Source organism: Puntigrus tetrazona, chromosome 20 (genome assembly GCF_018831695.1).
Source record: "Puntigrus tetrazona isolate hp1 chromosome 20, ASM1883169v1, whole genome shotgun sequence".
Taxonomy (NCBI): Eukaryota; Metazoa; Chordata; class Actinopteri; order Cypriniformes; family Cyprinidae; genus Puntigrus; species Puntigrus tetrazona.
In genome coordinates, this window is record NC_056718.1 from 979607 (window position 1) to 1002374 (window position 22768).

Here is a 22768-nt window from a genome sequence, read left to right on the forward strand (position 1 = left end):
AGAAAGTTTGCAACCATGCACTTTGGGGCTTTGTGTTTATAATCGTAAGCTTCGTTTGTTTAGACACGGCTCCATTACAGCCTAGACTTTGAAAAGCCTGGTTTAGCTCAGAACCAGACCGTGCTGATGTTAACGAGCGAGGCTGCGGCACACAATAGCGGATAATGAAGCGTGTTATCGCTCTCGTGACGTGTTCTCCGTCACCATGGCTCCAGCCTCAGCAGCTGATGAAGAAGAGCCCTCTGCTGTTCACGCGCAGAGCTCCGCGAGGGTGAGGAGGATGAGGATGAGGAGGATGGTGGGGCTCTCAGAGGGACCTGCCCAGGTGTGTGCGCGAGATTCCTAGACACGCACCTGCACAAGAGGCTCTTTCCTGAAGATGGATATTTGATTCCCCTTAAAGAAGTGCGCGGACGCTTGAGATGCAGGTCAGTCAAAGTTCTCATCCTCGCTAAATCGGTTCTTGTTTGCTGTTTTAGATTAGTTGGAGATCGCATCGAAAGAAAGAGAGAGAGAGAGAGAGAGCCTCGACTTGTAACCTGACTTTTCACGGTGATTGTGAGAAACACTTTTATCAGAGCTGTAACGTCTCGCTGTGAACGCGGCGGATGCCTCTCTTTCCTTCGGAGGATCGCGCTCGAGTTCAAGTAAGTTTCTGGGGTTTGCTGTGGTCAAGATTGCACGCGAGATTTCTCGATGTAAGGCGCTGAAAGACGCTCAAACTGACGAATGGCCAAGAGCAGTGCGGGATGCAAATATTACACGACGCCTTCGCAACTTTTAGAGGGATCTGCGGACATCTTCATCTCACAGCCGTCTCAAATACAACAATAAGTCCATTCTACCTTAATCGAGGCTTCGATGTGACTTCTCAATAAATATTATAGCTTCATTTCAATGCCTGCTAAAGTCTTAATCACTGTTTTGGCTTGGTTTTTTGCCATCCTCATTCTTCGAAGAAATGTTAATTATGCCACTGTTTGTATTTTTGTATATTTGTTTCAAAAGTTTTACTGCTGTTTAAGGATGTCTCATTTAAACATCTTCACAGAATCTCCCTTGCTTAACGAGCTTGTGAATATTAAGGATGTTAAATCCATAATGCGTTTCGTTTGACGTGGTTTCCTTGGACCTTTTGTGGAAAAGGTTGTGATGTTTTTGCGATCCTGTGGCGTTATCAGACCGACAGCGCTGTCAGGACATTATGTTCCTGCAGATATTCATCAGCCGTAGGTAATGAGCTCAGAATTATTGAAGATGCAAGTTTGAAATGGTGGCTTGTATGATTCCTGCACCTTCTCGTCGAGAACATACAGGGAGGTGTGTGAAGTGTGTGCTGGTCCAATGCTCCTTAGACCTCCCACCTGAACGGGTAGCCCATTTTAGCTCTGATTGATTTGTGAGTTTCTTACTCTGTGATGCAGCTTTATCAAGAGGCTGTTGGTGAAGATATGGTAGCATGCCTGAGCACGTTTCTGTAAAACGACTGAATTAACTGTGTGCATTAATTAACCTGTGCGTAACCCTTGATCTGGAACGCAGATGAGCCAACGGCCAGGCTAGAACATCATTATGAAGTAACACCAAAATTAAAATATGCTTTGAGGTTCACATAGCAATTAATATGGAACATGTCTAGCCTAGCAAAAGGTTACCTGTAATGTTAAACAGTCATTATAAGACAATAAACAGAATGTGATCTCTTAGTTATTGGATTATTGATAATTCATTATATACATTTCTTGAGATCATCATGGCCTGCCGTGAAAGTGTTCGGAGGAAAGATTTGGAGAAGTGTCACATTCCAACACATTAACTCGAACCATTACTTCTGGCATTTTTAACCTTATCACATGTCCTTATCACTTCACGTCTCTCTCAAATGTTGACAGAATATCAAAGAGCCCACGGCAGCTCATACACCTGCTCAGGGTTTGTGAATAAGAAACTTCTGGACCAAAGAGATTTGACTGTGCGCGAGGCACAACGCTGCAGAAATAATAATGAAGCAATCGACAAAACGTCCTGTTGCTTATCAGGTCTTTTCAGGTTAAAGAGTTGCACTGCGTATTCTCACTGACACGCAATCAAATATGAAATTCTCAGCTCACTTCAATCATGCATGTCTCGTTTTAGTTGTAGTCCAGAGATTCTGGTTTCTTTATCAGTGAAATTTGTGAAGTTTGTCCGCCCACATGCTGTTTTCCTGCCCTGCGGTCAGTCTGCGTCCAGATCCTGAGCTGCAGTTCTGCCTGATTGCAGAGCATCTTTTCAATCAAGAAAATCAATACAGTCGTACTTTGACCTCTTACGCACAGAGAGTGAAAGAAACACAGGCATCACAATAGCAGACCTTTACACCCTGGACGGGGCCACAGGGAGCACAGCGAAAGCTAGAGCTGTACATTAATGGATTCCTTGCTCAAAATTCATCCAGTGAGGCTTTAATATTTTCACATATTGAAAAGATAATGGAAGAAACAGGCAAAGTGCATGAAGAGCATCTAACATCCGAGGGGTTTGTTACACACAGCTTGACGGAGTGCAATTTTTTTGGGCTCTGTCTCTGGGGCTCATCTAGGTGTCCTGGTCTCCGCTTGTGGTCAGGTCTTTAAAGGTCATCTTTAAACCACAGTGACCTCAGAATAAGAAAGAAACTAGCGTAAGGTGTTTCGGGCTCCGTTTAATCTCATTAATGTGGCAAAACAATCTATTGACAGATTTGAATATTAGAAATGTGCTAGTGTGTAATGTGTGAGCCAGGTTAAAGAAATGGGTCTTTAATATAGTTTTAAGCTGTCAGAGTGTGTCTGCCTGTTAGGGAGATTGTTCCAGAGTTAGAAGAAATATAGAGCTGAGTATCATCAGCATAACGCTGAAAGCTAACACAGTGTTTACTAATTATATCTCCCAAGGGTAACATGCAAAGCATGAAAAGCAACGGCCCTAGTACTGAGCCTTGAGGCACTCCATACAGCACTTGTGATTGCTACTAATTGATGGCAGTCACATAAGTATTTGAACCATGCTAATGCTCTTCCTCTAATGCAACATCATTTTGGAATCAATACAAAAGAATGCTGCGGTCGATAGTGTCGAACGCTGGGCTAAGATCCAGTAGCTCTAATAGAGAGATACAGCCATGATCAGCTGATAAGAGCAGGTCATTTATTACTCTAATGAGAGCAGTCTCAGTACTATCCTACAGTCTCTGCCTAAATCCTGACTGATAACATTTTCTCTAAGAAGGAACATAGTTGTGATGATACTACCTTTTCTAATATCTTTGACATAAAAGGGAGATTTGAGATTGTCTGTAATTAATTACTTTTTTGGGGTCAGCTTGTGTTTTTTTTATTGTGAGGCTTAATAACAGCCCGCTTGAAGGTGTTTTTGGGACATATATTAATGACAATGGCAAATTAAAGATATTTTGAAGAGGATCTAAGACTTCTGGAGGAACGGATAGATTTCCTGATCTGCAGTATCCTTATATCTATAGCCACTTCATCAACTTTCAAACCTAACATTACTTTGGAGATTCTTTGAAAGCCTACTAAACCTGCAGTGGTACAGATGTACGCATTATAATTTGATGAATATTCAAGAGTCTGATGGCTAAAACCATATATAGACTGTAAAACGTTGTCACTGGAATAAGTCTTTGTTGTTAGCTAACGTAAACCGCTGTGTCACTGTGAGTGCAGTATCATAAATCTTACTTGTTTAATCCCAAATGCGTGTTTGTTAGCAGTAAAACGTTTTAGTCATCTATCGGGATCCTTTTTGGGACAATCACATGTGTCTTTATAGGAAAGTGAATATTTTCAATGAAAGATTTGCAATCAGGAAAGACTAGATTAGACTAGATCTCAGCTAGATACTTAAACACTGTGTGAGGGCTTGAGAAACTGGCCTGGAGAGGTGCACCATGTTTAAACACTGCAAGGTGTATAAGGTCTAAACAGTCTGGTTTTGAGGGATTGTTCTACAACTGTCAATACGAAGGTTATGGCCGCTCTAGCGCTCTCCTGATTGCCTGGTGGAGTCATTAGATGAGGGCTGCCCAATCCTGCTCCTGGCGATCGACTGTCTTGCAAAGTCCAGCTCCAACTCTAATCAAACACACCTGCCTTTAATTTTGAAGCGATCCTGAAGACTAGTTAAAGATTAGTTGCTTCAGGTGCGTTAGAGTTAGAGCTGAACTTTTCAGGACAGCCGATCGCCAGCCGATTTAACCAGTTTATACAGTTCTTCCTCTCATATAGTAGAGAATGACAGGAATTTTTCCTCAGGGGATCTATAGTGCATCTGACGAATTCTGTGAATTCTGTACAAATACAGTAAAAACAGTACTATTGTCAAATGCTGCATTATTACTATTTAAAATAGCAAAGACGCATTAATAATCAAAAGTGACAGTAAAATAAAAATACGAGTGATATTTATAACGTTAAAAAGCTTTCAGTTTCAAACAAATGCTGTTCTATTGAACATTATATTCACAAAAGATGGAATAGCGAATCTATAAATGCACGGATTTGTTAATGGAATGTAAATGTGTTTGTAAATGTAAATCAGAAAAAAAAAGTAATGGCACTGACAAAACCATTGTCATCCTAGATATCATATTTGGTGGCACAGCCAAATTGCAATCAAGCACTTCCTTTAGGCATCAAGGAAAAGCAAAGCAGCCCCAAAACATCACTTTTCTTTTCTCTGAAAGCATTGTTTTGTTTTCTGAAAACAAAGAGATGGTGTGCTTTACTAGAAAGCTATAATTTGCTCTCATCTGTCCTCAGAACATTACCCCAGAAGGATTTTGGCATGTTCAGGTGTTTTGGAAAATTGCAGTCAGGCTGTAGTCCGTCAGTCGTCCCTGTGGTTGAGCAGACGACGGACGCTGAGAGGTGAACCTGTGTGAAGGCTAGCTCGGCAGGTTCTTTCTCCACCATTCAGACCACGCTTTTCTTTTCCTCAGGTTTCTCCTGTGGCTTCATCCAGCGAGGTCAGCTAAGCGCTGTTGACCTCAAACATCCAGAGAACGTTATGTCCGGTAGACACAGGGACATCGGTGTCTTTCAAAATGTTCTTGTAGCCTTGAGATTGTCCAGGCTTGACTATGGATCAGATGATGCTCTGCTCTTCATTCTTCTGCCCATGCTCTCTTTGTAGTGCGTTCTTAACAGCAGAATGAGTAATTTCCTCCATTCAAATGGCTGAATGACTGATTCTTATACTGCAGGCATTTTTACTCAACATACTCAAGATTCATTTCAACGTAAATGAGCGTTGCTTGTTTAAAACCTGATTACTTTTCACTACTGTCATGTATGCCGCCTGTGGAATTTAGTAAATTATTCACATTTAATACATACATATGTGGATACCAAAATATGTTTTTATTTTAGTAATAGTGTAATATTTTGGGGGAAAAGTGAATGGTGTTTTATTTAATTCAGTTACTACTTAGAAATTACCAGTGAAATTGGTAAATAGAAATTGACCAAGCAGACGACAAAGAAGTGGAGAAAAGAATAGCAATTCGGTACTTGATATAGCTTACAGAATTAAACTAAATCACTTTGGAAAAGTTAAGTACTGAATAACTTTAGTGGACCAATGACAACCTCTAGTGAACACAGCATACACGTACACAGATACAGTACACACAACAGAGCACTATATCAAAGATGAACCCATGACATGAACTCGTAACGCCTACACCCATAGAATAAAACATCTCTGTTTTATTAATGAATGCCACACAACGAATCGGCACGACATTATCAAGCCCCTTGTTATGACAAATTGTTAAATTATTACTCAGTGACTAACACATGAGGCGATGGTTAGGACAAGAGGGTTATGAGGGTATAAACTGTAACAGGTTGCGAACTGGAGCCAAAATATACTTCAAAATGTTGAAGTGCAAGGATTAAGGCGAGAGTTTCTTTCTCAATGGTGCTGATTTGGTGCTTGAGGAATTTCTTTAAAAACTGATTGAGTGATTTACTCCATTTTCATTAGTCTGTAGTAAGATAGCACCTGCACCGGTTCCAGTAGCTTCCAACAAAAAGGTTGATCAAAAGCACTACAAAGTAGGGTCTTTAATGCCTCAAGGGCAGACTGACTTTCCAAATTCCAATTAAATGAGACCGCTGAGAAATTCCTGCATAAACATCTGTAATAACCAGAAATTCTTTGAGTTCTCTCTTGGTTTTAGGAACTGGGAAATCAACAATAATTTGTACCTTAGAGTTAAGAGGTTTAACTTGACCGTTATTAACCTCCTTTCCCAAATATGTGACAGCAGCAGTCAGTTTTTCTCTGACTCCTTAAGGGCCAGTGAATCTAGCTTGAAGAGCTGAACCTGGGGTTGCTAATAGAACAAGTCTCTTGTTTCGAGTCTGAAACAAAGTCATTCATTTGACTTTGCACTGAACTACCATTATAGAATGTAAGTCTCACAAAATAGAACATTAGTTGGTGAAAAAGAATAACCCAGAGAAAGAAATTTGCTTCAGATTTGATGACTGAATCCATGTGAATCTTGCATAGTGTTCTTCATGACAAACAAGAAGAGTGTAATTTCAGTCCGTGCATTTTGTATTTTGTATGTATGTATTTTGTCAAACCAAAGGTTGTAAAAATAATAGTAGGTGACAATAGTAGGTGCCTTAAGAGAAAGCAGCAGAATTGCCTTCTGAAATTTAGTCGTGGCACACATTAGCGTTAGCAGGTGGTTTTGGGTAACGGACCCACACAATCAATTAGAGTTTGCTCAAACGGCTCTCTTAACACGGGTATAAGCTTTAATAGTGATGGGGGAATCGTTTGGTTTGGTTTGCCTGCTATTAGACAGGCGTCACAAGATCTGCAAAATTTGTTTTGTTAGCTTTCATTGCAGGCTAAAAGAAATGCCTCAGCAAATGTTCATATGTTTTCTGGATGCCCACATGACCAGAAAGTCCATGGTCATGGGCGACGCCTAATCCCTGCTCAAATAAACAGTGCTCCAATCACTTTTAGGGGGACCACTTGCACCCGGCGTGCCATCATCCAGGAATAAAGCTACATGATGCTCTGGCAAAGCTATTCAACATAATGACTCAGTGTTGGGTCTGCACGTTGTCCGTTGATTGAACTACATTTTTCAGAGGGTAGGGCAACTTTAGGAAGAAAAAAGATTCAGACAGATTCACCTCATCTCTAAACAAGCGAGCTTGAGGTTGAGTCACAGCACACCTTCCAAACACATCATGAGATTATTCCTGTCATGCAACAAACTGCTATCTTCACCATTCCTGAAATTATTCCAGATTGGAGAAAGATTTTTTGCAGAGAGACTTTAAAGTCAGTACCTTGTACTAACACAGTTTGACAGTTGACCAGGTGATTTATTCCTGAGCTCGAGCTCCAACTCCTTGAACTTGATTGCTCTTTGAGATTCATCTTCAACTGTGTGTGCGCGCTACTGCTTCTTGCTTAACCCCAGATCAAGCTCTTTTACCCAAGTTCTTCAAACATCGCTAACTCAGTTAGCTAGATTTGATTGATTTAGCTTGATCTTGGATCATTTGGTTCTTCGAAGCTCATTCTAGACTTTGCTGTCATTGCAACATGTAAACTGGATTAAATTGCATCTTTTTAAGCAAAATTTGCAACTTTATTACAAGGGTATGCTACTGGCCCAGGGACAATAAATAAAAACAATAATAACAAAAATAATAATATAACATTGTGTAGGTTATGAAATCATTAATGTCAACTTGAATTGGAGTCTTAAACACATGCTATACAGTTAATCTGAGTAACTTGATTTCTAAAAAACTTTAATGCTGTCACTTAAGAAATCTACTTAAAAGATAAAATTAAATGAATTGCTAATTACAAAATTGAGATAAAAATGTAAAGCCTGTACAAATACTAGAAAATACTATTTTTAAAATAATTAAAATTTAAAATAAATTAATAAACATTTATTTATTATAAAATTTTTGTAGTTTTATTTGATTGGCTGTTTCCTTATAAAGGTCCAGTAATTGTTTCTTTTTTAATGATATGATGCCGTTACATTGCTGTCTTGCCACTAGCCAGTTGCTGCATTGCTGATTATGATTTTCAGTATCAATACATCTGCCTTCTTCAGGAAACACGAGAATGTGCAGTTATCCCAGACAACTTTGTCCAATGGAATAAGCAAAGAGATTTTTTATTTATTTTTTAATTTAGGATGAAGTCAAGTAGTGTGGAAAGAGATGAGTTTTCAGCAGTTGTTTGAAGATTGTCGGGGATCCAGCATCTGGATAGTGGTGGGAACATCATTCCTCCCGCCAGGAACAGTGAACGAGAAGGTTCTGGAGAGAGATTTTGAGCCTCACTCTCGGATCTGACTTCTGGAGGGGATGTAGATTTGTAATAGTGAGAGGAAATAGACGGGTTCTGAGACTGTGGCTGTTCTATAAGCAAGCATTGGTGCAAGGAGATAAAGAGAGGAGTACCATGGGCTCTTTTGGGCTCCTTGAAGACCAGTCCTGCTGCTGCATTCTGACTCATTTGTAGAGGTTTGATTGATTTGATATAATGCATCACTAATACAATTTTGGATGTGGATGTGTCTCAGTAATGTGCGTTACAACACATTTTAACCTGAAATAATGTGCTTCTCAATTTACTTAAAAATATTAAGATGCATTTATGTAGACCTGACTGGTTTTAAAATGTAATTTTAGCCGCCCATGAACAAAGACATGGATGGAGCATGAAGACCTAAAATGCATGTGTACTCAGTCGAGTGATAAGGTTTAGGATAACTTCTTCAAATGAATGCTTATATTTAAAATAACCTAACCTCATCAGAAACGCTGAAATATAAGCTCGGTTCAGTCAGATGCGTGTGAAAGTTTTCTTTCTGAATGATCACTGGCTGGTTCAAAGACAAAAATGGTTTGCATAGAAGTTTTTACCTAAGAATTTCTATAAAAATGTGAATATACATATAGTAGCCAGCGAAAATAAATCCCTAGGAGAACTGTTGTGCGTCTCAGATCAACACACGGCGGCGTTTCATTATGAATCCGTGTTTTTAAATGAAAAGCAAATCAATGATTCAGTAGGAAGGAATCAGTCGAATCAATCCGATTATCAAAAATCATGTCAAAAGTAATTGATTAAAATACGCGTGCGTCATACGTGATGGACACAGTGTAACGCCCACAGTCCGCCTCTGTATCAAACAGAAATGTGAGTCACTTCTGAATCAACTCTAACACAAACCTCCAGCCTCTGCTGTGAATCAGGTGTGTTCCTGCTTTCAAACACAGCATGCCACATAATCAGGCTGTACTCTTGTGTTTAACGTTGTTTACTGTATGCTTAATAATTCAAACCGTGTGCAATTTCGTCAAGAGGAGCATTTTCCCCTTAATCTTATACAACCATCTCCATCGACCTGCGAGGCTAGGCTTTTCATTTCATATCATCAGCACATCACAGGAATATGGTTTATGAAATATTGGGAACGCAGTATTGGCAAAGACAGGAAAGAACAAAAAATGTCTGCCGTTGAAGAGAGAAACAGCTTCAGTGAAGGTGGAGGTGATCGGAGGCGGAGACCGTTTTAATTCAAAACATTTAAAGACAAAAAGCTATGTTTTATAAGTGAGACCAGGGGGGCCTTATTTAACACGTGATATGTATTTTCCCTTACTGGCCGCGCAGTCCTGTCCTGGCAGGTTTTATCAGGTCATCTGAGCGATTGAGGTTATACGCCTGTCGCTGCTCAACATTACGGCAAACTAGACAACTAGACAAATGTTTCTAGCAGCACTTCTGGGCTTCTGGGAGGCAGTTTTTGCAGATCGCTCTTCAGGACCCCCAGGTGGACGCTGACTTTAAGCTCTTTCCAAGACCAAAGTGTGTGTGTGTGTGTGTGTGTGAGAGAGAGAGAAAGAGAGAGGATGAGCTCAAGGACAGACTCACACTATATCACCTCAAAGTGGAGCTCACGATACATTTTATTAAATGTTTATGATGCATGATTATGTTTTTTCGTGTACAGTCCTTTGAGAAACGACTTTGATATGCGTTTAGACTCGGTGAAAGTTTTCAGTCTTAGAGAATAAATGACGGTTGACCCTCTTTTTCAGCATCTTATGGAAGTATTTTTCTCATTTGTTTGCTGTTTGAGATTTCAGGAAAGTGTACGTAAAGGAAACTTATGTAAAGGAAAACAACTTAGTTGTACCAAATGTGCCCTTTTTTACAAATCATTACTTAATGGGCACTTTCTAACACACTAAAGCACGCTCAACACATTTTAAAACGTACTTTTGTATTGTGACATGCCTCCAAGAGAAACAGATTACTGAGTGGGGAAAACGGAGGGCGTGGCTTGTCTTCCAGAATGGGCGTGGTTAACGATGTCACGCTGATGTCATCAGAGAAGCCCGTCGTTTCAGAGAGGAGCATTTTCAGATCTGGATTAAAGATTACAAAGGGAAACTCTTTTTTTGTGCTTTAGTTAGTGTATTTGAAGGATATTTTAAATTGAACATCATCGTTATGAATCTGTAATTACAAATATATTGCATGTCAAAAAAATTCAGTACAAATGACATATTTTAGATGATTATAGACACTTCAGTGCATTCAGCAGCATCTGGGATGCGCTTTATATTTTGACAGCAGAAAATATAAAGATGACTCCAGCTGTTTTCACATCGTTTACATAAGTTTACATTGATTTCAAGAACCAGATGCATTGTCACCTGTCCGGTTATGCATTCAGTCGCCTCAAAACTAAACAACACGCTTGTATTTCTCCAGGTTCGGTTATCTGTGAGCCCGCCTACATTTCTTATTTACTCAAAAGACACAGAAACACAAACATATAGCAATAACCATTCAATAATAAAGCTGATTTTGACATGCATTCGTATGAAGGATGGTGTGTGTCCTTCCAGTGCTGAGCTTCAGTAATGACTCCACTCCATCACACAGAGACTGTAAGTAACTCAATGAGACCCACTCTGGCTGTGATGGAGCTGATGTGGTGTGAGGTACACATCTGTCCGGCGGTTTTTCTCGTTTGAAGGCAGAACGTCTGTATGTGGGTTGTGTTCGGCCAGTTATTAACACGCTTCTCAATCTCAAATATTCAATATATATATATATATATATATATATATATAAGGTCAGGGTCATGTGGAGGATCATTCATCTAAATGTTTTACGGTATATTTTAAGCATACTTTATGTAGTGAGTATACAAATATCAGTGTACATTTGTAAGTGTACTCTTTCTTTTTCTTTTTTTGAATATGTTTATTGCTTTAATTCTACAAAACAGAAAAAACAAAGACATAAACTTCCGTAAGTGTACTATTTCAATACTCCTTGGGGCTGTTTGGCCCACTTTCTAGTGTATAAAAAAGTAACTTTTAAGTAAACTTTGAAGTGCATGACTTAGTTTTCTTAAAGTGAACATTTCACCGCACTTTAAGTATACCACTGTCCATATTTAGATAATAATTGGCATGTTTTGTTACAGCCTAACATATAACCATAAAAAATATATAAAAAGGAAGAACGGGGCGTGTGTTTGTGAACAAAAGCATTTGATTGTAGCTTCATGCATTCTTTTTGAAACAAAGTTTCATATATAAAAAATTCATACAAAAAGCTGAATTGTATACAGAATGAAAATGAAAACGTAGATGGAGTCGATCAAGACCCAAAATCTTGACGGTCATTATTACGTCTTCATTGGTAACATTTAACGCCATAGCTTCACACAGTTTTGTCTCATGATGGCGTTAGATTACTCGTGGAAGCATCGCTTTCTTGTCAATTCTTTTGTCAAAGCATATTTAAAAGAAACAAGAATTTGAATCATATCACACGTGTCTGAGGAGTTATTAAAGTAAAAATGTAAGGTAGCTTATTATAGCCCCACCTTGTGGCTCATTTCACAAAAACATACACACACTCATCTTGTCAATATATAAATGTGCTCATTTTCACTATGGTTGTTCATTTAGATGCTTTTTGAGTCATATTTGAGGATATATTAGATGTGTCCCAACTCTCAGATTGATCAGTCACGTGTTTTTCAGCTGGATCGCTCACTTTCAGTGTAAGTGTCCTGTTGACATTTGCAGATTTAAGTCAGTTTGTTAAAAGGACTTACTAATGTCTTCACATTTCAACTCATCAAGTGTTGATCCCTTTAGCTGCTAACACACATCTGATTATAAACAAACATGCACCTTTTGAAAAGGCACCACCTTTCTGTGTATCTTAATGAATGTTATGGTCCCGAACACAGACAGCTTTGGTGTAGGACAGATGTGTGTGATGTGTGTGAGCGGCGCATGACTGGGGATATATTTTTAGGGCAGAAGAAGAAGAAGGTCAGCACAAGCACAGCAGGGTTCCAGCATCATCGGTGCCTGCTCCTCTCATTAAAGACAACGTTGACATGGTAACTAAAACAAGCCGGGGCTAACTTTCCGTCTAATCTTGTATCTGAGGAGATTTTGGGCGGCCCGTGACTGCTGGAGGACGCGGAGCTGACTAGATGCCTGTAATTACTCCTAATTGCCTCCTCTAGTACACTGCAAATAGACCCAGGACACGAGTGAGAACATGAGCTGAGATCCAGACCCAAGCCCCGTTGAGCCGGACTCATTTGCATACATTTACATGCCATTGGCACGGCTGGCCAATCAGAGGCCTCGGACAGCTGACGGACTGTAATCAAGCTATCTGATGGGGTTTTATATTGAATAGTACTCACACTCTCATTATCCTCACACACTTCCTTGTGTGTGTGTGTGTGTGTGTGTGATGGATCGTCTGTCACTCTTATGATATATAAGGAGTCGTGGCAGCTTTCTGCCCCGGAGGACCATCAATGTGCGCTTTAGATCAAATTATGATGAAACACAGATCAGATGAAGTTGGTGGCGGAGCTGTTAAACCAGCATGGGCTGGAGGAGAAGAGGTACAGAAGACGTTCTTCATTGCAAAAATGCTGTCAACAAATCGAAATGTGTGTTACTTGTTCCACATCTAAAGCACGCTCATACGTTTAAAGTGATCAGGTTTATGCTGATGTTAAGCAATTCTTTGAGGAAGTCTTTAAGCGCCGTCTGAAATCTTCATCTAGAATGAGCGTTTTTATCAGGCTCCGGTATTTCACTTTAATTGCAATAGAAAAGCACGTATACATTTCCATTTAAATAAACTGACTGAACCTAAACATTTTAGATCACAGTTTCAGACGCCACTTTCAGACAGGTTTTTGCATCTGAACTCTTCAAATACATTTAAAAAGATAATGTTTAATCAAATGAAACAGATGCAAATACGTACTTTACTAATAGTACGTTTATTAGCAAATTGGCTTGCATTAAAGCTGTGTAATCCAACTGGACGCCAACTTCCTCTTTTTAATGTTTATACTGAAAGATAATCCTCGGCTCAAAACAAATGCAGTGCCTGCATCGTGACATTTATATGTTTTCTACATCAGTTTGAATGTTCAAACACATTTGTAGAGATGGTCTCTGATGTTTTGCCTCAAGAAGCAGTAGGAGCTTATTTTGTGATCTTCAGAAGAAGCTCTGAACACCTCCACAGCACATCCCTTTCTCGAAGCTCTCGAACGGTCACTGAAGACGCACTAGGTTTTTCTCAACTTCTTCTCTCAGACCCTCGGGATCCTCGAGGGTCCTGACGCCGGTCCTGAAGAAGCGATGTGAAGATGTAGTGAAGATGGCCGCGCTCTGCCGAGGAGCTTGGCATTATAAAGCGCTGCGGCCAGCACATCGTCTGCCGTGTGTAATCCAATATAGCCGCTGCTGCATAATTCATGGCTCTCCGGGGCTCTGCGCACCTGGCCCTCGTTCATGATGTCTGGAGATCCACCGGCCGAGAGCAGATCATACGCAGCGTCCGCTTTGATCCTCCACAACCGTAATCTGCCTTAAACAGAGCTTTGAATAATAATGCAATGCCCGCAGCAGATGTGTCAGTAGAGGCTGGTCTCTGTGCTCCTTCGGTCACGATGATGAAGGAAATAAGCAGCATTATGTGTCCGCTGATGTCTGTCATTAGAGTCCGGCTCTGTTCTGTTCACGTCATGTCAGAGCGGTCAGATTCATGAGATGCGTCTCAAAGCTCAGACAGATGATGACTTCATAAGCAGCACCATTCATATCTTTCGCCGGAAGCGAAGGACAGTTTTACATTCGTTGACCACCATGGGATGGAGCCGGTGGAAATGATCGCACGGGATTGTGGGATATCACGGGCAGCAGCTGGGTGTTGATGTGAATCTTCACTGGTGCTCAGCTCCAGAAACATCAGCGCCGTGTCAGAGTTCGTTTGTTATCATCCCCCTGGAATATATCGTTCAGCCGAAACTAAAAACACGGATGGGTCGTTCATCATGCAGGAATTATTTTCAGGTATATAATGATACGGGTACGGTTCTCACCGCAGGAAGGCTCTGTTCTGTTGAACGTGTGTGACTCACATATAAATCAGGGGTCCTCAAATCTGGCCCTCGAGGGCCACTTTCCTGCTAAATTTAGCTCAGACTTTGATCAAACTCACTAGCTGGAGCTAAACTCTGCAGGAAAATGGATCTCGAGGGCCAGGCATGAGAACGAATATAACTAAATGAATATAATAAGTCATATGGACTGCTGTTGAGAGGCTTCTGTTGTGTGTGATGAACTACTACTGAGTGGAAACAAAACCCTCCTTCAGTGATGAGGATATCTTCCTCGTTCCACTCCAAACCGCTTGACAAAGTCGAGCACAAACACCAGTCCTAATTTTCAGTAATATTTATGACTAGAGTTAAAAAATGACATCTAAAGAAATAAAGTAAAGCACTGAATGAGAATCGTTGATCTTCTTTGGGTCAAACTATCCCTCGGATGTCTTTACAAGCCCGTGCCGTGTGTCTGTCTCTGTCCCCACCACGTGGAGGAGCGGAGAACCTTCCTCCCTGGAGCTTCAGGGACCCTGACAGCCTGAGAGACCGGCGCTTCTCATCCGCGGCTTCCAGACTCCGGCATTATATGTGGGAGTGGGATTATTTATAACACGGCATATTAAATCTACCTCATTTAAAATCGACTACATCGTATCTGCGCAGGCTTCATAGACAGTGTTACCAAAAGGTCTAGTTTAACGCATTTACAGATGCATGCTTGTTTCAAAAGAGTGAGCTGATGTCTCTGTGAATGAAGACGAACGTGTTTGAATCACTCTTGTAGCATTTTCCATCACTCTCTCGTTCCCGACTCGTCCCATATGGACCCCAGATCAGGGCCCTTTAAATCCAGACTAAAGTGCCTGCGGGGTCATTATTCACGTTCTCAACCTCCCCCTAGCCGTGTCTGTAATCACCTGACCTCTTGAGTTCAGCTGGGGCCCGTGTGTGACGACAGCCGCTTCAGAAATCTCCCACCAGCAACAACTACATGAAATGAGTGGTCTACGCCAACACAGCTCTCACGTAAAACCTGGACGAGCGCTGCTTGTGAAGAGGTGATTGTGTTATTGTGAGGCTTCAACCTCTTGTGAATGATTTCAGAGCCGCCTCTGACCTCTAGGGACCGGCCGAGCTGCCGATCACAACTCTGCAATTACAGACTACTGTTGTGTGATTGAGCATTCATGTCTTTATCATTAGTGTGATTGCAGCGGGTCCTGGAGGAGACGCACAACCTCCAGAAAGATGTTCAGTCTTCTGTGTGTGTGTGTCTGTGTGTGTGTGTGTGTGTGTGTGTGTGTGTGTGTGTGTGTGTGTGTGTGTGTGTGTGTGTGTGTGTGTGTGTGTGTGTGTGTGTGTGTGTGTGTGTGTGTGTGTGTGAGAACTGTTTTACTGTTACATGCATGAGATTCAGTAAGTTTAGATGTTTAGATGAACAACCTCACAGGATGTCCTAGGTCTTTATCACACGAGGGTCAGATCACTATTTGCAGGGGAATGATGTAAAAGTGGCCTACAAATGAACTAACATCAGAATGACTTGTGTTCTGTAGGTCAAAAGTTGAAGAGTTTGGATAATGCACTTTAAAGGTATAAGACAATTACTGCTATCTAGATAAGTCTTACTGTAAAGGTCTTATATTGTCAAATCTGAAATTACCAATCTTTTTTTGAAGATAAGTGAGGTCTAGAGGTTATGTAACGATCAGTCTGCAGTACACTGCTCACAGCATAAAGCAGCTGTGATTTTCAAAGTCGGCCATGTTTCTCTTTATTCTGATGACGTTTGATGCAAACGGAGTAAACACAAGCAACTTTGACTCCTAATTTTGACGTCTATGCGATCAGCATCATACAAGGAACACATCCATGAAGTGTGAGCAAAATCAGATAATGTGTGTGCAATTTAGCAATTGAAGTCATACTGAGATCATGTTCACCGGTTTGGAAATCAGTCAGTGGTACATGGTGTGTGATCATGTGTCTGAGAGATGACTGATGAAGTGATTCAGACATTAGTTTTAGCTAAAGAAAGCTGAAAAAGGAATAGTTCACCTACAAAGGAGATTGTGCTCATCCTATCCCCGTCCAAGATGTAGGTGAGTCTGTAGAAATGTGTTTCTGCATCAGTGTCTCAGCAACAGATGCTCTGGAGTGAATGGGTGCCGTCAGAATGAGAGTCCAATACTCTATCATTATACTCCATCAATTACTGTTTGTAGCAAACAGCTTCATGCTTCTAAACTGTTGCTTCCATCTTTTTTTTTCTTCAGTGAAAGTGTTTTGAATCAGGAGAGAAACATGTACAGAGTGAAGAGTGTTTACCAGCCAAAAGCATCCTGAACAAATGATTTGATGGCTTTCTTTCTTTTCTTTCTTTTATTCTTTCCTTCTTAATGAAGCCCGTTGCATTAAGCAAAACTGGATTGCGTATTTTCAGTCCCCGTCTGGATCTCTGTTGTAAATGTTGAAGTGTGATTGTGAGTGAAAGGAAAGGCCTGCTGGTGGGCTCGGTCTTTGTGCTCGTCATCGCTCTGAAGAGTAGAAACTGTAATGTATGTGGCTTCACACAGTGAGTAATAGCTCTGCTAAGACCAGTGACCAGTAATGGCTTACTTCTTCATTAAATTCACATGTTAGGAAGGTTATATTTAGCACGTTCTATGCTCCTAACCGAAGGAGATTAATTAGCTACACCCTTTGCTTTAAATAAGATTGAAATTATACAGCGTATTGTGACTTTGCATGCGTTTGTTTGTGTGTGTGTGTGTGTGTGTGTGTGTGTGTGTGTGTGTGTGTGTGTGTGTGTGTGTGTGTGTGTGTGTGTGTGTGTGTGTGCGCTCATACAGCCTCCCTTCTGTAAAGCTATTTTCTTTTTCTTCTAAATTCATTAAAATAAATACCTTCTCCACTGCCGACTTTGCCCTTGAGACACAAAACCTGCATTAAATTCACTTCACTCTGTTTCCGGTTGTTCCCGTGGGGCAGGCGGTCCGAGGCATTCTTAAATAATGGAAACAGTTGTTTGTTTGTTAGCTGAACATGCTTGTAGTTATCATGATGAACTTCCCCTGTGGTTGATGTTGAATTATCTAAGTTTGACTTAAAGCAGAAGTTAGTGGTGGACCCAGGTGTTCTTAAGTACAGCATTTAACACCAATATATTCTCATCTCCTGTTTCGAGGGATTAAAAGAAGTGTCCTAAAATGGTTTGGTTCTTATCTCTGAGACATAAGTTTCTCGGTCAGTCTTGCTGGAGCTCTTCTCATTTTTGGTGTCCCACAGGGATCTATCCTGGCCCTCTATTATTTTCTCTGTATATGCTTCCACCATTTTTAGAAAACATGGTGATTTATTTCATTGTTTTGAAACAACTCTATTATATCCACTATTGAATCAGAATGATTTAAATGCCATACAGAAGGTTCTTAACTTAAATTAATCTCAAAGAGAGATTGTTGTGTTTTGTCATCCTGATGGGTATAATATCCAAAATCTTAATCCAAAATTCCTAATCCGGAACAGTTATCTTTCTTTTATAAACCAGAAAAAAGGCTTTTGGGCTCTTGGCAAAAGTCAAACCCTGGCTCTCTTTCAAAAAATGTTCAAAAATGGCAAGAGGATTAAGGTTTTTCTGTGATCCGTGCTAAACAGTCTTCCAGTGTGGCTTTGAACTGCTCAAACTCTTTCTGATTTAAAATCTTTGCTAAAGCTCATTTGTTTTCCTTGGTTTTTAATGTATCGTGAAAAAAGAATGCAATATCTTTGTATTTAAAGTGGTTGTTTACCGTATTTATACTACTGTGAAGGACTTTAGTCAAATGTTAAGTTGTTTTTAACTGGGCGCTAGAGATCAACTTCACACTGTTATTGCCAGAGATTTTCAACTAACTTTAATCTGTTACAATGTAAGAAGTATAAGCATAGAAACTGTGTGAACTGTTTCTCCGCCTACAGTAGATATAGACGCAAAAATCTGCCAGTCCACTGACTTGATTAAACTACAGATTAAACTACAAAGCAAAGCGTCTTTTTCTGTTTTCTCTAGTCAAGTAGCAACAGTTTCAAAATGTTTTAGCGTTTCTACTGCATGGACAGTCTTTTGCCACTGTGTCTGCACGCTCTGAAGTCATTAGTTGGGTTGCAGAGGGATGGGAGATTTCCAGAAAGTTCAGGGATGTTCCCGAAGCTTACTGAAAATGTTCTACCTTTTTGCAGCAACCCTAGTCATTAGTAATCCTTTAAGTAACTAACTTGACGTTAACTGTGTGTCTGACAGGCCGTCACGGATCCAGGGCTTTAGTCCCGGGCAGAGGGTGAGACTGCGGGATGGAGATGGAGCGCTACCTGGGCTCTCCGCCCAACACCACCAACACCACGGCCACCCCGGGGTCGGCCCTCGGCTCGGAGCTGCTGATGGAGCGCCTGGCCGTGGTGGCTCTGCTGGCGCTGCTGACGCTGCTGACAGCCGTGGTGAACGCCGCTGTCATCGCAGCCATCTGCACCACCAAGAAGCTCCACCTCCCAGCAAACTACCTCATCTGCTCCCTGGCCTTCACTGACTTCCTGGTGGCCGTGCTGGTGATGCCCATCAGCATCCTCTACATCACCACCGAGGCCTGGCTGCTGGGGCCGTTCGTGTGCGAGGCCTGGCTGAGCGTCGACATGACCTGCTGCACCTGCTCCATCCTGCACCTGTGCGTGATCGCGCTCGACCGCTACTGGGCCATCACCAAAGCCATCGAGTACGCCCGCAAGAGGACGGCCCGGCGCGCCGGCGTCATGGTGGCCACCGTCTGGCTCATCTCCATCTTCATCTCCATTCCGCCTCTGTTCTGGAGGAAGCGCGTGGACGAGGCCGGCCCGCAGCAGTGCATCATCGAGCACGATCACGTGGGCTACACCATCTACTCCACATTCGGTGCTTTCTACATCCCCATGACTCTCATCCTCATCCTGTACTCGCGGATATACAGCGCCGCCAAGACGCTGTACCAGAAGCGCGGCTCCTCTCGGCACCTCAGCAGCCGAAGCACCGACAGCACCAACTCGCTGAACCACTGCCGCGTCACGCACGCCTTCTGCGTCTCGGACGTGTCCACCTCGGACCACACCGCCGAATTCGAGCGCAACCACGCCTCCGTCCGCCTGCCGCCGGAGCCGCCGGAGCTGGACGAGAGGAACCAGATCTGCACGTCCCGGGAGAGGAAGGCAGCCCGGATTCTGGGGCTCATCCTGGGAGCCTTTATCCTGTGCTGGCTCCCGTTCTTCCTGAAAGAGCTGCTGGTGGGCTTGAATGTGCCCAGCCCCTCGCCTCAGGTGTCCGACGCGCTCACCTGGCTGGGATACATCAACTCACTCATTAACCCGCTGCTGTACACCAGCTTCAACGAGGACTTCAAGCAGGCTTTCAAGAGACTCTTCAGGCGGAAGGAGCACACATAAGCCTCTTTCACACATGCAGACTGTACTGGAAAATTACCGGGAAATTGCGTACAAAGATCACGTGTGAACAGCAGAGGTCACGTTAAACAAACATTTTCCGGCATTGGTGGAATTTTTTTAGCAGTAATGGAAAAATCTGAAGGCGTCCGTCGCTTTGACAGATCACACTGAGGCTTGTGACTGTAATTCCCAGCTTTGTCCCGTTCCTGGTGAGTGCGGGATCATCAGCTCCAGGAATAAAACGACTTTAGATTAGGCGAGTATCTAGTGGTGAAGAGAAAGAGATGATCAGTTCACATTCGCTGCCGCTTCGCTTGATCTGAGGTGTCTACAGCAATCTATCACGCCACATTAAAGAGTGCTAAAACAGCTTTTATTGCTTGAATTCCCTAATAAAATGGGCAGAATCTGAAATCTGAGAATTTCTTTTATATCAAAAGTAACAAAACACAAAGCTTAGCCCATTGCGATTTATTGGATGTGAAGCACACTATATTTATGGTTTATTCATCATCTAAAAACAGTGGGATTTAAGATTCAATATTGGTTCGTAAAAATGATAATCTATTCAAATTTACCCAGGCCTTGTATATTTTGTTGTCGTCAGTGGCAGGTTATCACTGCAGTATTGAACATGAAAAGTGGCGCACAGTTTCTGTTCTCATCACAGATAAATAAAGGCATTAGTCTATATGCTAGTCCCATAGATTCAATATGAAAATACAAATACAGATGTAAACAAAAATACAAGCAATGAAATGTGTTGTAATTAAAAATGACAGGTAATAATAAAATATGATGTAATTTTCACGCCCCTGTTAGTCAAAATGAGGGAAATCTTAAAGTCTAACACATGCTCCGGTGAACGGGCACTTCTTGAAAAATCCTCTACATTTGTTTAAATTCGTAACATTAGTATTAATGGCTGGAGTGAAGCTGTGTGTGAACGCAGAATAAAGATTACTGGTACGAGCGTGACTGAGTAAGGCTATAGACACGCAGCGGTTCAAGGGCAGCGGCTTCGTTGGGTTCAGCTCCATCTGAGCTGGGTTCTGGGTTCATACGTCTTAAAGTCTACAAGCGGTGTGGAAGACACATGACGTGGGGAGAGAGAGAGTATCACCTGATTACTGAGCAATGATGGCTTGACAAGTGTACCAATGTACTTCCTGTTCAAACACGAGGTTGGCGGGACACATCCTAAGGGCTCGTCTTCTGCTTTTTTGTGCAACCAATGGGTTTCAGGTCATGATCACGTTTAAATCTGCTTTTCAGGAACAGAAAAATTACAATAAAACTCGTAATGCTAGTAAACTACAGTACCTTAACAGAACTTGATTGACTTTGTTTCTTTATTAATAATTTGAGATGAGTTGAACCGTTTGGATTATATGCAGAGCCGTTGGGTCCGTGGGACAAACCCTCACAAAAGTCATTGTCTAGAAGCGTTTCATCAGTATGTGAAGTATTACAAGCACTTCAGTCAAATAATTCATCCTCCTACGCATACGTTTTAAAAAATCAACAAGCTAGAAACCTTTCAGTCCCTAGAATTAAGACAACAGATCTTTATTTAAGGACACAGAAGTGTGTGTTTAAGTCCACTATACTGTATGTTTGTATCGCTCATACCTCAGACACATCATTAAACTCCCGTACGATGAGCCGTCTTCAGAGCAGTGTTCTCTTCATGTTCCCATCATGCACTGCGGCTCAAACGGATCAGGATAATCATTGATTGATTTACTGTTTCTGTACTGTTTCATTGCAGTGATTGCGTCTGTTGTTCTTTTGAGGTACAACACGTACGCTCCGAAGAAAAGCTACAAAATCTGTCCCTGGGGCAGTATCCTGTCAAGACGCACACGTCTGTACCTCATTTACCCCCAAAGGCTGAGTGTGTGTGTGTGTGTGTGTGTGTGTGTGTGTGTGTGTGTGTGTGTGTGTGTGTGTGTGTGTGTGTGTGTGTGTGTGTGTGTGTGTGTGTGTGTGTGTGTGTGTGTGTGTGTGTGTGTGTGTGTGTGTGTGTGTGTGTGTGTGTGTGTGTGTGTGTGTGTGTGTGTGTGTGTGTGTGTGTGTGTGTGTGTGTGTGTGTGTGTGTGTGTGTGTGTGTGTGTGTGTGTGTGTGTGTGTGTGTGTGTGTGTGTGTGTGTGTGTGTGTGTGTGTGTGTGTGTGTGTGTGTGTGTGTGTGTGTCTGTGTGTGTGTGTGTGTGTGTGTGTGTGTGTGTGTGTGTGTGTGTGTGTGTGTGTGTGTGTGTGTGTGTCTGTGTGTGTGTGTGTGTGTGTGTCTGTGTGTGTGTGTGTGTGTGTGTGTGTGTGTGTCTGTCTGTGTGTCTGTGTGTGTGTGTGTGTGTGTGTGTGTGTGTGTGTGTGTGTGTGTGTGTGTGTGTGTGTGTGTGTGTGTGTGTGTGTGTGTGTGTGTGTGTGTGTGTGTGTGTGTGTGTGTGTGTGTGTGTGTGTGTGTGCTGGAGGTCAAGAACAAGCAGATGCATGATATCACCTACTTGGCCTTTTGTGCTGATTTTGTACGTTTCCGTCCCAAGAGCTCTTCTGTCTGTGTCTGTGCAGATTTACTCAGCTCATAGATGATGATGATTGGTCTCTGAGGATCCCGGGGGTCACACAGAGAGACTAGAGCAGGAGTGCATGGTGCCTGTGGAGTGAACCTAAAGAGACAAGCGCATTCAGTTCAAAAAGCAATAGAAAGTCCTCATCGAGGTGAACTGATTTCAGCTAATTTGCATGATTTCATTTCCCCAAACTCAAAACAGTAACTGAGCGCTAGGGTTTAAAGTACGAGCTAAACG

At 41.8% G+C, this 22768-nt stretch overlaps 1 protein-coding gene across 2 annotated transcripts; it reads left to right on the top strand.

Moving 5' to 3' along the window:
* Positions 1 to 261: 261 nt before the first annotated feature.
* Positions 262 to 21850, top strand: LOC122324408 (5-hydroxytryptamine receptor 1E). Of its 2 annotated transcripts, none has more exons than XM_043218781.1 (2): positions 262 to 428; positions 18795 to 21850. In XM_043218781.1, the coding sequence occupies exon 2, from the start codon at positions 18845 to 18847 to the stop codon at positions 19958 to 19960; it is 1116 nt and encodes a 371-aa protein (XP_043074716.1). In that variant the 5' UTR covers positions 262 to 428; positions 18795 to 18844; the 3' UTR covers positions 19961 to 21850. The 2 variants fall into 2 exon arrangements, with proteins under 2 accessions (XP_043074716.1, XP_043074717.1); XM_043218782.1 differs by lacking the exon at positions 262 to 428 and adding an exon at positions 466 to 647.
* The last annotated feature ends 918 nt before the right edge of the window (positions 21851 to 22768 follow it).